Genomic DNA, 15,383 nt, shown 5'->3' with positions numbered 1-15,383 from the left:
TAACGCCACGTTAGTAAGATAATTTACTTAGACATCTTAATAAGTTAGATTTCTCAAATAAATTAAAATAAAAATAATATGCCAGATAATTGTACCACAAGCTATAACAAAAAAATTGACCAAATCACACACATTCACATAGTAAAACAAATCACAGCACGTTTCCTTATTATAGTTTCCGTGGAATACCACCATTGCGTTTCACTCTTTTCCACATATAAACTCCACGATAGATAGCACAAGAAAAATAGTACAATATACTATATAGATGAGAAGCCCTTTATGACCTTAATTAACTTAGTTATACTACATTGATACTCATAGAGCGATTATATATAAATTGAAATACTAATACCGTTTTGAGTTCCATTTATGATATGTCAAACAATTGTTTCAACGGAACATATACTTCATTGCAAAATCAAACATGCACTAGCAATCGAGCCATCCATCTCGAAATTAGCTCAATTAGTACGGCGATTCCCCTAAGATCAATCGATCGGAACATTCGAGTCACCATTCCACATCATGGAAGACTCTTATTTTTCCTTAAAAATACACATCTTATCATAATCAAGCAATCTGTGGACATCATTTATTCACACATAGGTCACACGGTAGAGACGTCCACTAATTAATTAAAACATTCTTAAATCCTCTCGATATACGGACATCTCCTAGGAGGGGTGACATAAACCGTGTACTCAAGCACACTGTAGTTGTTGACCTCCTCATAAGAATAGCTACTTGTAATTGCATACCCACGAGCATTCCGGAAAGCCTCGGCCCCGCCGACGACGGAAAGCTCCATCCTGGCATCGGCAAATTGGTTCCGGCCGTTGATGGTGACGGTGCTCCCCTTGTACGGACCCGAGGTCAAGAAGAAGTTGAGGTTCATGGAGTATGCTTGAACATTTAGGTCCATGGATGTGGTGGTGCCCTGTCCTCTAGCCACCTCCTTCGACCAGAGGTCCGGGGCCACCGTGACCTTGTCGTCAAAGACATTGACCCGGCCGAACCTGGTGGGGGAGGTGTTGGTGAGGGAGGAGTTGGCGACGTTGAACAACGTGGCGTTAGGGCCTGTCAAACTATACAAGGAAAGGATCCATAATTGATGAGAAGATTGGTAATTGTTTGGTAATTGATTTGTAATTAATACCTTGTAATAGGCTCATAGAATAGGTTGATCTCTTGCCTTAGATAGTTCTTCCCTTCACCTATAAAAGAAGGAGAAATTGTACACTTTCAATATACAAGAAATAAGAGAACTTATATACTATTCTCTACAAACTCTAAACTACAATGGCTTCAATCGTCGCTGCCCCTCTCGATATCCATCTTCAAGATGGTATCAGAGCAGGTTGTTAACGTGGTGGACTCAGAGAAAGTTCATCACAGTCCCATACCTTCCCCGGCCCATCGACCTTGAACCTGTGAGCAATCAAACATGTCAGATTCCGAAAGTTCAAACCCAACCAACACATCCTCAAACACCATCAACATCACAACCGATCTTGCGGCGCAATTCGCCGAGTTTCTCAAGATTAGCAACAAACCACAATACACACCACCATCCCAGATTGAATCTCTCGGTGAAATTACCGTCCAGACCAAGTTGAATGGGGACAATTACCCCTTATGGTCAAATCTGATGGAACGTGCAATCGGTGGTAAAGGGCTGACATCTCACATTCTCGGAGTTTCAAGCCCCCCACCACTGACCGATCCAAACTACCCAAAATGGCAGCAAAGGGATCACTGCACATTCAATTGGATTATCAACAATATCGCACCGGATCTCGTAACAGAGGTCTCGCAATATGCAAATGCCAAGGACCTCTGGGAAGGCCTGGCAATTACATACGGAAGCGGTAGAGATCTGTTCCAAGTATATGACTTACACAGACAGTGCATGACGATGAGGCAGGGAGGAATGACCCTCGAAGCTTTGTGGGTTAAATTTCAAGATCTGTGGATATCCATAGATGCTCGTGACCCAAGCACAATCGACCACCCACCATCAATCGAGAAGAATAACCAAACAATACAGAGGATGAGAGTGTACCAATTCCTTACCGCACTGGACGAGGGATATGAAGGGATAAAGAAGGAGATTATCAACAAGGATCCAGTGCCGAACCCAAGACAGGCGTACGCAATGGTGAGGCGTGAAGCCTTCAATGCACGACTCATCAAGTCAAAAGAACCAAGCCCTGGAATTGGAGCCGGCTTGATAACCCTGGACCGGAGCAGAGTCACCAACAGCCAACCGCTGCCGCCTCAACCACCGTCGAGATTTTCAAACAATCGGAGGGGAGAAGAAGATAAAAGTCGATTAGTTTGACATCATTGCGGAGGAAAAAAGCATACGAAAGAAACCTGCTTTCTCCTCCACGGATATCCCGATTGGTGGGAGGAGATGAAGAAGAACTGACAGGCGAAGGCAAATCGCGGAGGAGGAAGGGCGGCGACGGCGTCTGTGGCGGTGGCGACAGGAGAACGGGCCACTCACGTCGACTATCCGACGGGCAACACCAATCCTCCAAACGCCGACTATCTGACGGGCAATCGAGGAACCGAGGAACGAGCCATCGCCACCGCCGCGGCTAGGGCACAGAGCGACGTGAATGAGGGAGAGATGACGGCTAAGTTTTGGGCCGAAGGTAAAGAGGTGTCTATTTCACAAATAGATCCCTCATCACAAACTCACTCTCATATTTTACCCCATTCCAAACATATTTCCATATCCCCTCCCCAGAAATTTGCAAACTTTACTCTTTGACCCGGGATCTTTACACAAATTAGATTTTGAGCCCCCAGGACTTAATAATATCCAAAAATTACCCCAAAAATTTGGAAATTATAATTCTGGTGATCCAACTTTTGAAACTTTGAAAATCCACCCTAGTATTCCATGCCATAATACTTTTGAGGCACTTGCAAACTCGTCGATCTCAACTATAAGAGAAAAAACTAGTCATTGGATTTTTGATTGTGGAGCCACAGATACCATGTCTTATGATGCAAATGATTTTTTAGAAATCTCAAAATCTCGGAAAATATTTATCCAAACAGCTAGTGGGAAATTAGCACCAGTTAAGGGGGCGGGCACTATCCATATTTCCCCTACCTTGCGCCTCTCAAATTGCTTATATGTTCCGTCTCTATCCCATAAACTTCTATCTGTGAGTCATGCAACTAAGGAACTTCACTGCAAGTTACTAATGCAACCTCATTTCTGCTTATTACAGGATACCCAGACGGGGGAGATAGTTGGGCGTTGCACTGAACGACACGGACTGTACTACGTGGATAAGGCAGCCCAACAAAGTTCTGCGTTGCTGTCTCACGGACTGACTGACAAACAGACTTGGCTTTGACACCGCCGGTTTGGGCACCCTTCTATAGGATATATTCGTTTACTTTTTCCGAAACTAGTTAATTCCACTTTTGCCTTGAATTCTGAAACCTATTTTTTGGCCAAAAGCCATAGACATTCATGTTATTCAAATAATACTCGTGAAAAAACTCCTTTTGTCTTAATTCATTCTGATGTGTGAGGTCCTGCACCAGTTACTGGGGGACAAGGGTTTCGCTATTTTTTGCTGTTTGTCGATGATTTTACACGCATGACATGGGTCTATTTTTTAAAAGCAAAATCTGAAGTTTTTGAAAAATTTACTCAATTCTATACTCTTGTGCAAACTCAATACAAACAGTCTATCCAAATCCTTAGACCCGATAACGGGGAAGAATTTGTTAATTCCAAAATGTAACTTTTTTGTGCCGAAAAGGGATTAGTTTACCAAACTACCTGTCCACACAATCCGGAACAAAATGGGGTAGCAGAGAGGAAAAATAGATATATCCTGGAAATGACCCGAGCCTTCCTTATTGACTCAAACATACCCAAATCCTTCTGGCCGGAAGCTATAGCCACTTCCGTTTACCTCATTAACCGCCTCCCGACATATATTCTAAACTTCAAAACACCTCTTGATATTTTCTCCCAAAACCATTCCATCCCATCCTCCCTTAGCCTTGAACCAAGAGTGTTTGGGTGTACTGTTTTTGTCCATATTCCTAAGCCAGAAAGAACTAAATTCGCCTCAAGAGCAGTCAAATGTGTCTTTCTCGGATACGGTAGATCTAAAAAAGGGTATCGCTGTTATGATCCAATTTCTCGAACACTATATACCACAATGAATTGTGACTTTGTGGAAGATGAATACTTCTACTGCTAACCTAGGAGTCAGGGGGAGACTAAGGACAACAACGACTCCCTAGATTGCCAGTCTCCTATACCTAGACCGACCATACCCATATCCATAACTAAGCCCCAGGGGAAGAGTAACCGGCCTCCACAGTCATCGCCTGTTACAGATGTCGGTCCACCCGAGACAGTTAGCGGCACCACCGGGCAGCCGAACTCCAACATACAGAACGTGGAATTAAGTGACATGGCCAAACCATCAACCCCGATCTCGGATCCCGAGGTAAACAGTTCTAAAAATAGCATTGTGCCTTTGCATGTTACAGACAACACTATAATGACAGAGAAGATGAAGTAGAACCAATGGGCTTAGATGAAGATATTGGGCAGTATGAATTGCTCAAGAGAAGTACTAGAGGCGTCTCTCCACGAAGATACTTCCCAGATTGGACGGGAAGAAAATCAAGATATTCCTTGGCAAATACTATTCAAGGACAACTCACGGAGATGGCAAGGGTATTTGAGGCTGCCCTATATGAGGAAGAAGAAATTCCACAATCGTTCGAGGATGCAATGAGGCACAAACATTGGAGGGATGCAATGAAGAAGGAGATAGATGCCTTAAAGAAGAATGGCACGTGGGAAAAGTGTACTTTACCAAAAGGGAATAAACCAGTTGGATGCAGATGGGTTTTTACTATTAAGAGACGAGCATATGGTTCAATCGAGAGATACAATGCGTGATTGGTAGCCAAGGGATACACTCAAGTATATGGAGTGGACTATGAAGAGACCTTTTCTCCAGTGGCCAAACTAAATACAGTGAGAACATTGCTGTCTGTAGCTGCCTGTAAGGATTGGCCTTTGCACCAGTTTGATGTAACCAACGCCTTCTTACATGGAGAGCTCGAGAAGGACAAGGAAGTGTACATGGAAGTTCCTCCAGGTTATTCAGAGGAGTTTGGGGTAGGAGAAGTATGCAGGCTAAGGAAGACTCTATACGGGCTCAAGCAGTCCCCGAGAATATGGTTCGGAAGATTCTGCCAAGCAATGTTCAATCATGGCTTCACACAAAGCCAATATGATCATACGCTTTTTCTAAAGAGAATGGGGGATAAGATGACATGCCTAATCATCTATGTGGATGACATGATCATTACTGGAGATGACAAAGAAGAAATCCAGAATTTAAAGGAGAATTTGTGCAAGGAATTTGAGATGAAGAACCTCGGAGCCCTGAAGTACTTCTTGGGGATTGAGGTACTGAGATCACAACGTGGGATCTTTCTAAGACAGAAGAAATATGTACTGGATCTGTTGACAGAAACCGGGCTATTGGAATGCAAACCTGTAGAAAGCCCAATGATTCCAAACCATGGATTGAAAATCGAAGAAGGAGCGAAGTTAGCTGACCGTGGGAAATACCAGAGACTAGTGGGAAATTTGATCTACCTTTCACATACAAGGCCTGACATTACCTATGCAGTCGGTGTCGTAAGCCAATTCATGCATAAGCCTCAAGAAGATCATATGGAAGCTGCATTGAGGATAGTAAGGTATCTAAAGGGAACTACATGGTATGGTGTGTTCCTAGAGAAAAAAAAACCTGGAAGTTGATGGATACACGGATGCTGACTGGGCAAGCAACCCAATTGATAGAAGGTCGACAGGGGGTATTTTACCTTTGTAGGAGACAACCTAGTCACTTGGAGGAGTAAGAAGCAAAAGGTGGTAGCATTGTCGAGTGCTGAAGCAGAATTCCGAGGAATCAAAAGTGGTCTAATGGAGATCATGTGGCTACGAAGACTGTTGACCGAGATAGGCTTTTCCCCAACACGGAAAAGTCAATTGTTTTGTGACAATAAGGCGGCAATCAGCATATCTGAAAACTCAGTGCAGCACGATAGGACTAAACATGTGGAAGTAGATCGACACTTCATCAAAGAAAATCTCGAAGCCGAAGTCATCGAATTTCCGCTTGTAAAGTCTGAAGATCAGCTTGCAGATATCCTCACTAAAGCAGTACATCATAAGGTATTCCACGAAGTCTTGGGCAAGTTAAACATCGGAGACACCGTTGCTCAACTTGAGGGGGAGTGTCATACTATACAAGGAAATGATCCATAATTGATGAGAAGATTGGTAATTGATTTGTAATTAATACCTTGTAATAGACTCCTAGAATATGTTGATCTCTTGCCTTAGATAGTTCTTCCCTTCGCCTATAAAAGAAGGAGAAATTGTACGCTTTCAATATACAAGAAATAAGAGAACTTATATACTATTCTCTACAAACTCTAAACTACAATGGCTTCAATCGTCGCTGCCCCTCTCGATATCCATCTTCAAGAGGGCCGGCGCGGATGTCGTGGACGTAGAAATGAAGCTTCGTGGTGGGTTTGTTTCCCTGGCAGGAGGTTTGGAACCATGGGGTGTCCGTCGTGGTTGCGGTGGTGGGGGCCGTGAGGAGGGCGGCTATTGCTAAGAGAAGACTAAATGTTGTTAAGTTCTTCATACTTTTTGGGGGGAGGAAACCCTAATTTAGTGAGGGTGTTGAAGGCGAGGGATATGTTTTGAGATGATGAATGGGGTTTATATGGATACATGGCTACAAATTTGATGAAATATGATTATCTATTTAGGATTAAGTTTTGTAATTAATTTAGTTGGAGAGGGTGGATTATGACTCATTATCATATAATTATTCATTTACGATTAAGTTGTGATATTCAATATCATGAACCAAATATAAGATATACTTGTATTCAATCATGAGATATAAGAGCATCCATTATAGGCACAAAGGGGGCGGACGGAAAATGGGGGCGATGAGGGGGCGGTCTATAGTGGACCGGACGTCCGCCCCGGGGCGGACAGAAAAAAGGGGGCGGGGCTGGGGCGGTAGAGGCTTCGGCGACTAGGGGGCGAGGACGGGGCGATGGTGGTGGCGGCGGGGCGAGTCCGGGGCGATGGCGGGCGATCCTATAGTGGAGCGACGGGCGATGGGCGTCCGCCCCATTTGAATTTTTTTTTAATTTCGAAAATCACCCTATAAATAAATACTACTCCTCCACCATCTATTTTTACACACTTTCACACCCTTCATTTTCACACACTTTCCCTTCATTCACTATCTACACTTTCACTCTAAAAAAATGCAAGGTGGAGACGACGAATCCCCCGGCTCGCACGAATCGGGATATGGCGGCAATCCTTCCCAGCCGTCGGGATATTCGGTCTCAATTACCTCGTTTTATAATTATTTCAATTCAGCCAATTTAAAAACGAAACGAAAAAATTAAAATGAAAATTGGTTATTAAATTTCGGAGCTATTGGAAGTGTCCGACTATAGTGGGGCAGTGGAGGAAAAAATTGTGGCTATGGACAAAAAATTAGAGCAGTGGACAAAAAAATGTGGCGGAGCTATTGGGGAAGGCCGCCTATAGTGGATGCTCTAATTGTTAAGACCGAACTGCCCCTAGGTGGAATAAGTTAAGTTGATAGTATTTCGTCCTATTTTTACACGTTGGAAAATTATATTCTGGTACATTAATTTGGGTTGATGCATACATTTGTTGTGTAGTAGCTTTCGGTGTTTGGGATATTTGTTTCCGCATAATGAATAAGAGTTGCCCTATTTAATTTAATTTTATTCAATTTGCAGGACGTCTAAAACTTAGAACTAGTTACGTCTTTATATCGCAGTTGAAAATCAAGGTCATAGTTTTAAGGTAGTATTGGAGACATTTTATTAGTCCCAGCTCATTTGACAAAAAAAGAAAGAAAATAAATATGGGAGTGCTATGTTAATAACTCTATGATATAATTAGGTAGGGTAGTATCTGAATAAACATAGATTATATATATGTCTTAGTTTGATATTTTTATTGTTAACCAGTTTTAACAAATTCGATTAAGATTTTTAATTATTTTTTCCACATATTATTTTTATTTGAAAAAATAGTACTCCGTATATAGATTTTTACTGCTTTTGAGTGGATCCCATAGTCGGTCAACTGTATTTTGTGCTTTTATTGATTTTACACCACCAATCTTTTCTCTTCCAATTCAACACATGCTTAAAATGCTATCTAATAGGCGACGCTTAACCTTATCTCAATGAAATACATCATAATAAAGAAATTGTTATCTATCTCAATTACGACTATGATGATTTATACAGTTTATAGCAAAACAATTAAGAAAAATTTTAGTATCAACTTCAATGATAAATAAAACATACTCCCTTCGTTTTTATAAAAATAACAACTATTTCCATTTTAGGTGGTTCCTTAAAAAGAGAAATTTTAGAATCTTTCTATTTTTGAAAATAGACCGCACAATTCACTAACTTTACTTTCATTACGTTTTCTCTTCTTCTCTTTTACTTTACTCATTTTTCTTTTCATCTCTCTTACTTTACCAATTTTTCTTACTTACTTTATCAATTGTGCATTAAAACATGTGTCGTTCCAAATGTTTCTATTTTTTTAATACGGAGGGAGTAATTACAAAAATAAAAATTTCTCTTAGTGAAGATCACTAAGAGAGCTATACAAGAGAGAAGGTCATCTGCAACGCTGTCTCGTATCCGTCTCTTAACCGTCTCATCTCTTCACTATTCATGGGCCCCATTGTACTTATCACCTCATCTCTTATCTAAGTGACATCGCATGCATCCCTCCATCTCTTAACCATCTCTTAACCATCTCATCCCTTAACTATTCATTCAATTTCATTTTTTATTTTTATTTCCAACAAATTCAATTAATAAAAAACACTTCATTAAATAAAATAAAATTACAACTTAAAATTCTAAAAAAATAAAAAATCACATTAATAAAATCCTAAAAAATAAAAAAAATGCATAATTTAAAATCTTCCGCTCACTCTCTCTAAATTCAAAATCTCAAAACTCAAAGAAGCAGAAGAAAGAGTTGTCTAATGACGGTCATGTGCGTCTACTGGTTGCTAAATTTTGCCCAAATGTGCTCCATTAGATCCTCCTGGAGTTGGGCGTGGGCGGTAGAATCACGTGTCCTTGCCCGAACAGACAACCGCTCTTACATAGACGGATGCACTCCACTGCGAGGCGGACTACTTGCGGTAGAGATTCCCGGGGTTTCAGGGTCGAACCAATTTCCCGCCTCAGGTCCTTCGTCGGCGACAATCATGTTGTGCAAGATTATGCACGTATACATGATGTCGACCATATTCTCCATAAACCACGTACGAGCCGGGGCTTTAATAATGTTGAATCGAGCTTGGAGAACCCTGAATGCTCTCTCCACATCCTTGCGAGCAGCCTCTTGCTTCTGCGTAAAAAGAGCCTATTTTTCGTTCATCGGCCTGTTGAACGTCTTCACGAAGGTTGGCCACTTCGGATAGATGTCGTCGGCAAGATAGTACCCCATTTTATACTGCCGGTTGTTAGCGATGAAGTTGATGGCCAGCGCTTTACCATTCAAAACTTCGGTGAAGAGGTCGGATTGGTTGAGCACGTTGACGTCGTTGTTCGATCTGGGGACCCCAAAATACGCATGCCAAATCCATAGCCGGTAGAAGGCAACGGCCTCGAGTATAACGGTGGGGTGGGTGCCTTTGTGGCCGCTCGTGTATGACCCCCTCCACGCCACATGGCAATTCTTCCATTGCCAATGCATGCAATCGACGCTGCCAAGCATCCCGGGGAATCCGTGCACTTGTTCGTGAAGTCGGAGCAGAAACTGACAATCTGCGGTGCTTGACTTCCGGAGAAATTCATCGGTGAAGGCTGCCCGGACGCCTTTGTAGAAGTTCATCAAACACATTCTCCCAGTGCTTTCCCCAATGTGCAGGTATTCGTCGAACAAATCCGTCGTTTGTCCAGTAGTAAGCTGGCGGATTGCTGCAGTTTATTTCTGGAACGTCGTGTGACTGGGACGGCCAACGGCCTCGAACCCTTCTTGGAAGTACTCTTCTCGGGCTGCCAATGTATTTGCGATATGCAGAAATAACCGTTTACGCATGAAGTACTCTTCTCGGGCTGCCAATGTATTTGCGATATGGAGAAATAGCCGTTTCCGCATTCTGAAACGGCGACGGAAGTAGGTCTCTCCCCATACCGGATTCTCACAGAAGTAATCGCGTACCAACCTTGTGGCGGCTTCCTCCCGGTTACGATGGATGTAAATCCGGGATCGCCTTTGAGGCGCCGTGGCTTCCTCCTCCCTACGTCGATCTTCTTCTAGCGATTCTTCCATTATTCGACGCATTTGCTCAAATGGATCCATGAATGGATTAAATTTGGGAGAAGAATAATGTTTTGAGATGAAAATTGGAGAGAAAAGAGAGATGATTTGAGAAGAATAGATGTGTGTTTGTGTGTATAATGAGAATGAAAGAGGAGTATTTATAGAATAAAAAAAGGAAAAAAATTACCGTTCAACGGTAATATTACCGTTTTTTATTATTTATTTATTTTTATTAAATCAAAATTTTAAAAAATGATATATTGCGTCAGCATGACGACGCCCACTCATGGGCCGGCGAGTGGGCGTCACTCCTAGCGCCAGTGCGCGCCATGTGGCGCTGGCGCGTGGCGAGCTGTCTCGTGAACCCACCCTCCGGGATGAGACAGGAGACCAGACCGGGACGAGACGGAGGGCTGCATCTGCGTCTCGTTGCCGTCTCGTCTCTCCGAGACGAGACCGAGACGGGGGCGAGATGCATTGCGGATGCTCTCAATTATTATGGTACTTCCCTTGCCATGAACCGTACTTCTCCATTAAATTTTCTATTGCTTTTTTTGTATTTGAATTTCGATACAATGATAGACAGGCACATAGAATTCATTTCACACTTAGTTCAAAATTACTTGATAGATATGAAAAATCACTTGAAAGTTATGCAGATAAAAAATAATGTGTTAAGTACTCCTCCGTCCCACTTAAGATGACACGTTTTCCTTTGCTTGAAAGTTATGTAGATAAAAAATAATGTGCAATGACACGTTTTCCTTTTTATTTGTTCCAACTAAGATGACACATTCCTTTTTTGAAAATTTTCTCTCCCTAATTAATACACCTAACCACTTTTTCTTAATCCTATTAAAATATTCATCTTTCTTTCTCTTTCTATTTTAATACTTATACTCATATTTTCTCTTTCCAATTAAATACATTAACGAGTGACTCCTAAAATCTCGTGCCGACCAAGGAATGTGTCATTTTAGTCCGGACGAAGAGAGTATTTGTTATCATTATAATATTGACTTTTAATTCATCAACTTGTCAAAGAAAAATATTTTTAATAATTGAGTGACACAAAACATGAGCCACCTACTAGTTTTAGACTTGCAGTACTACTAGTTTTTTTTACTTAAATCAACGTATATGATTACTTTTTGGGGTGAAAAAAAAACCGGAAATAGAATATCCGAACCGAACCAAATCGAAATTTTTAAATTCGGTTTGGTTTTTTTGATTTTTCGGTTCGGTTCGGTTTTGAAAATAAAAAATTTTGATTTTTTGGTTCGGGCGAAGAAAAAAACCGAAAAACTGAATGTCCGAACCGAAGCAAACCGAAAATTTGAAATTCGGTTTGGTTTTTTCGGTTTTTTTGGTTCGGTTCGATTTTGAAAATACAAAAATTTCGGTTTTTCAGTTCGGTTTGGTTCGGGCGAAGAAAAATCGAAAAACCGAATTATATATATATATTCTATAAATTTAATATATTATATTATATAATATATATATATATATATATATATTCTTTTAATATATTCTACTATATAATATATATTATATGTATTATTAATTTTATATTGTATATAAATATTCTATTAGTATATATAAAATAAAATAAATTACATATATATATATATATATATTAATATTATATTTATTATTTTCGGTTTTTTTGCGGATTTTTCGGTTTTGTTCGGGTTTTTCGGGTTTTTAAGTTCGGTTTTCAATTTTTCGGTTTCAGTTTTTCGGTTTTCGGTTTTGATTCGATTTGTATTTTGAACTAAATTTGATTTTTCTGTTTTGATTCGGTTTTGGTATAAAACCAAACCGAAACCCGAATGCACACCCCTATATATTCTCTATTAGTATATATAAAATAAAATAAATTACACACATATATATATTAATATTATACTTTTTTCGATTTTGCGGTTTTTTCAGTTTTGTTCGGGTTTTTCGGTTTTTTAAGTTCGGTTTTTGGTTTTTCAGGTTCGGTTCAGTTTGGATTTTGAACTAAATTCGATTTTTCAGTTTTGGTTCGTTTTGGTAAAAAAACCGAACCGAAACCTGAATGCACACGCCTAAATTTCCTTCCTAGCTAGAGCAAAATAAAAATTTAATTAAGTTAGAGTAAAACTTCATAAATGATTTTTAAATTATGCCATTTGCACATATATGGATACCGGATAAAATTGAAAAATATCTCCAGTGGTCAGTCACATAACGATTATGTTGGCCAGATGCATTTGCCTACTTGTCTACATTAAATATGTAAGGACACTTTAATTTTTATAACCAACTAGTATATTAATTATCTACCATAAATGCGTAATTATATTAGTAATGATACATTTGGGGAATTGAGATTTGAATGTGGATGCATGACACGACAATGTGGCAAAAGGCCGACGCTTCACACGCGCCACATTGTGATTAGCCGTCACTAAAGTATATAAAAAAATGTGCCTAATTACAAGCTAACTTCAGTTTTCTCAATATGTTGGTAACACTCAAAAAAATAGTAATAATTTAGAACGCAAATAAAGCTTTTCTAAATAAAGGGTAAATTAATTAAATTTTTTGTTTTTTAGAATACTTTTATTTGTGTCCTTTTATTTTAGTTGAGACACAATAATAAATACGTTTTTGAAGTGTTGGTGGTACATTTAGAAACTAAAACTATCGTCATTATTCAATCATATTTAAAAATATCCTTAATAATTATTTTTTGTTATAGTGAAATATCTACCTGGCGACCCCTCCGTTTTTCCTATCACCGTGCAACCACATACGAGGCGATTTCATTGTAGATGACCTATTGGTTAAAACCTAGAAAAAATAATTAGAGTTTAAACAATCATAAACACAATAGATTATAAGCATACTAATAATAATAACATATACCTACTATAAATTGAAATATGTATCTGTATATTTATAACTATATTTTATAAAAATTGTTGTCTATTCTGACCCCCAAAAAGTTAAATTCAATAATAAAAAGGATAGGATTTAACCCACCTATATTGACTGAACTCAATAAACAATACAAAAACAGTAAAGGATTTAACCAACAAAAAGTTTGATCATATAAAAATGAATGGAGGAAAATGGGTGGAGATTGTTTAGTCGAAGACCTCCCTGAAACATATAGACCTTCTCTTAAAATAAAGAGACAATCCAAGACAACTTTGAGTCAAGTATTTTATTATTAATAAAATTTAAAACTAAAGACTAATAATTTATTATAAGGGCTGTTAATTAGTAAAACTAAATTAACATAAATAAAAATTGGATTTCTTATAAAAGAAAAAGGTGAACAGTCTAGTTTGTGTTGAGTCCAGTAATAGCAAAGACCACAGGACCTTCCAGTTTAGGCTCCTCTTTAGTCTCGATAGGCAATAGAATTTCCGTTCTCGCAAAAATCGGATATGAGAAAAATTATACTCTGAATTTATCAACTCTATTAATTGAGATTTATTTACTAGTAAAAATGAAACCAAATTTACAGAAAAAATATATTTATCCTAATCAAAGTATAAAATAACACTTGATGATAAGTATAAAATAAAAATTCAAAAATAGGATTAAAAATAGACCACTTACTTTTTGCTATCCCTCGAAATATTAATAATTTACATAAAATAGGACAAAAATGACCACGTTTTCTTCTTCCTTGATTATAGAGTTCATCACGTTCCTCTCAATTTTTTATTCGATGAAAATAAATAAATATAATTGGTCTTTTCAACTAAGCCGCCTGACCACTACATGACAAAATATCCAAGTTACAAAATATCCACCACTTATTGATGAATCATAATAGTAGTACTTATCTAAAGTGGTTAGGTTAGATCACTTGAGTCTTTCCCTTCCAACTACTATTCTTCATCTACCAACAAGCCGCCAATAAAAATTGATCACATTTTGTTAAACACTTTATGTAATCATATTGGAAATTTATGTATGTTCATACTCCTTTAGTCTCTATTATGTATCTCACTTTTTTTTTTGAAATGTCCCTTATAAATGTCTCATTTCATTTTTATTATGGATTTCAAATTTCATTAACTCATATTTAATTACTCATTTCATCCACCATTAAATTTTTTAACTCTCATTTTTCTTTCGTTCGAAAAAAAAATCTCATTTCAATTTTATTATTTTTGATGTGTGGAACCCAAATTTCAATCACATTTTATTATAAATTGAATATATAAAAGTAGATTTACTTTCCACTTGCTTTTTATACTCACTTTCTTAACATGAGCCGGTAAAAAAATACTAGGACATATATTGCAGGACATAGGGATCGTCCAGGATTAAGAGTCATGTTTTTTCATCTCGTTTTGCCGGCTAATAGGAGTTACTGTTCATTTTTAATATAAATGGTAATAGGCTACAATTCCACTACCTCATTTCAATCATATTTCATTTAAAATTACTGCTCCCCATGTCCCATTATAAATGAAACTTTTTCTTTTTGAGTTGTCCTATTAAAAAGAAACGTTTTCTAAAATTGAAACAATATTATATCTACTTTTCATCTCTTTTATTTTATTCTCTCTTCATTAATTTACAAAATAACACTACATAAAAATTTCACGTCGACAAGCAAACGTTTCATACATATTTAATGGGATGAAGAGAGTATATAAAAGCGGAACTCATGAATAACATATGGAGCACATAATATGGAGTATTTTTTAACATGCCTACAATTTTAATAATTCGCTCTATTAGATTGGGTCAGTCACCCCTTAAAAAACTTTATAAGAAAATAGGGTTATTCATATTTATATAGAGTAGATAAGATTTTCCCCAAGTGATTGTGATGCAGATATTTAGATATTTAACAAACTTCATCATCAATTAGTACACGTAAATTTGAATAATGGTCGTCGGCTAATTAATTCATTATAAGACCTTGAAATTGATAGAA

At 38.3% G+C, this 15,383-nt stretch overlaps 1 protein-coding gene across 1 annotated transcript; it reads right to left on the bottom strand.

The window, feature by feature from the left end:
* Window positions 1–649: 649 nt before the first annotated feature.
* On the bottom strand, window positions 650–1,449 carry LOC121752668 (dirigent protein 21-like). The gene is made up of 3 exons (XM_042147777.1): window positions 1,407–1,449; window positions 1,160–1,217; window positions 650–1,088 (listed from the first exon to the last, which is right to left on the bottom strand). The coding sequence occupies exons 1-3, from the start codon at window positions 1,447–1,449 to the stop codon at window positions 650–652; spliced, it is 540 nt and encodes a 179-aa protein (XP_042003711.1).
* Between the last annotated feature and the right edge of the window lie 13,934 nt (window positions 1,450–15,383).

The sequence above is a fragment of the Salvia splendens genome, chromosome 10 (assembly GCF_004379255.2).
Source record: "Salvia splendens isolate huo1 chromosome 10, SspV2, whole genome shotgun sequence".
Classification (NCBI taxonomy): domain Eukaryota; kingdom Viridiplantae; phylum Streptophyta; class Magnoliopsida; order Lamiales; family Lamiaceae; genus Salvia; species Salvia splendens.
The sequence above is the reverse complement of the archived record's forward strand: the minus strand, read 5'-3'. Positions and strand labels throughout refer to the sequence as shown.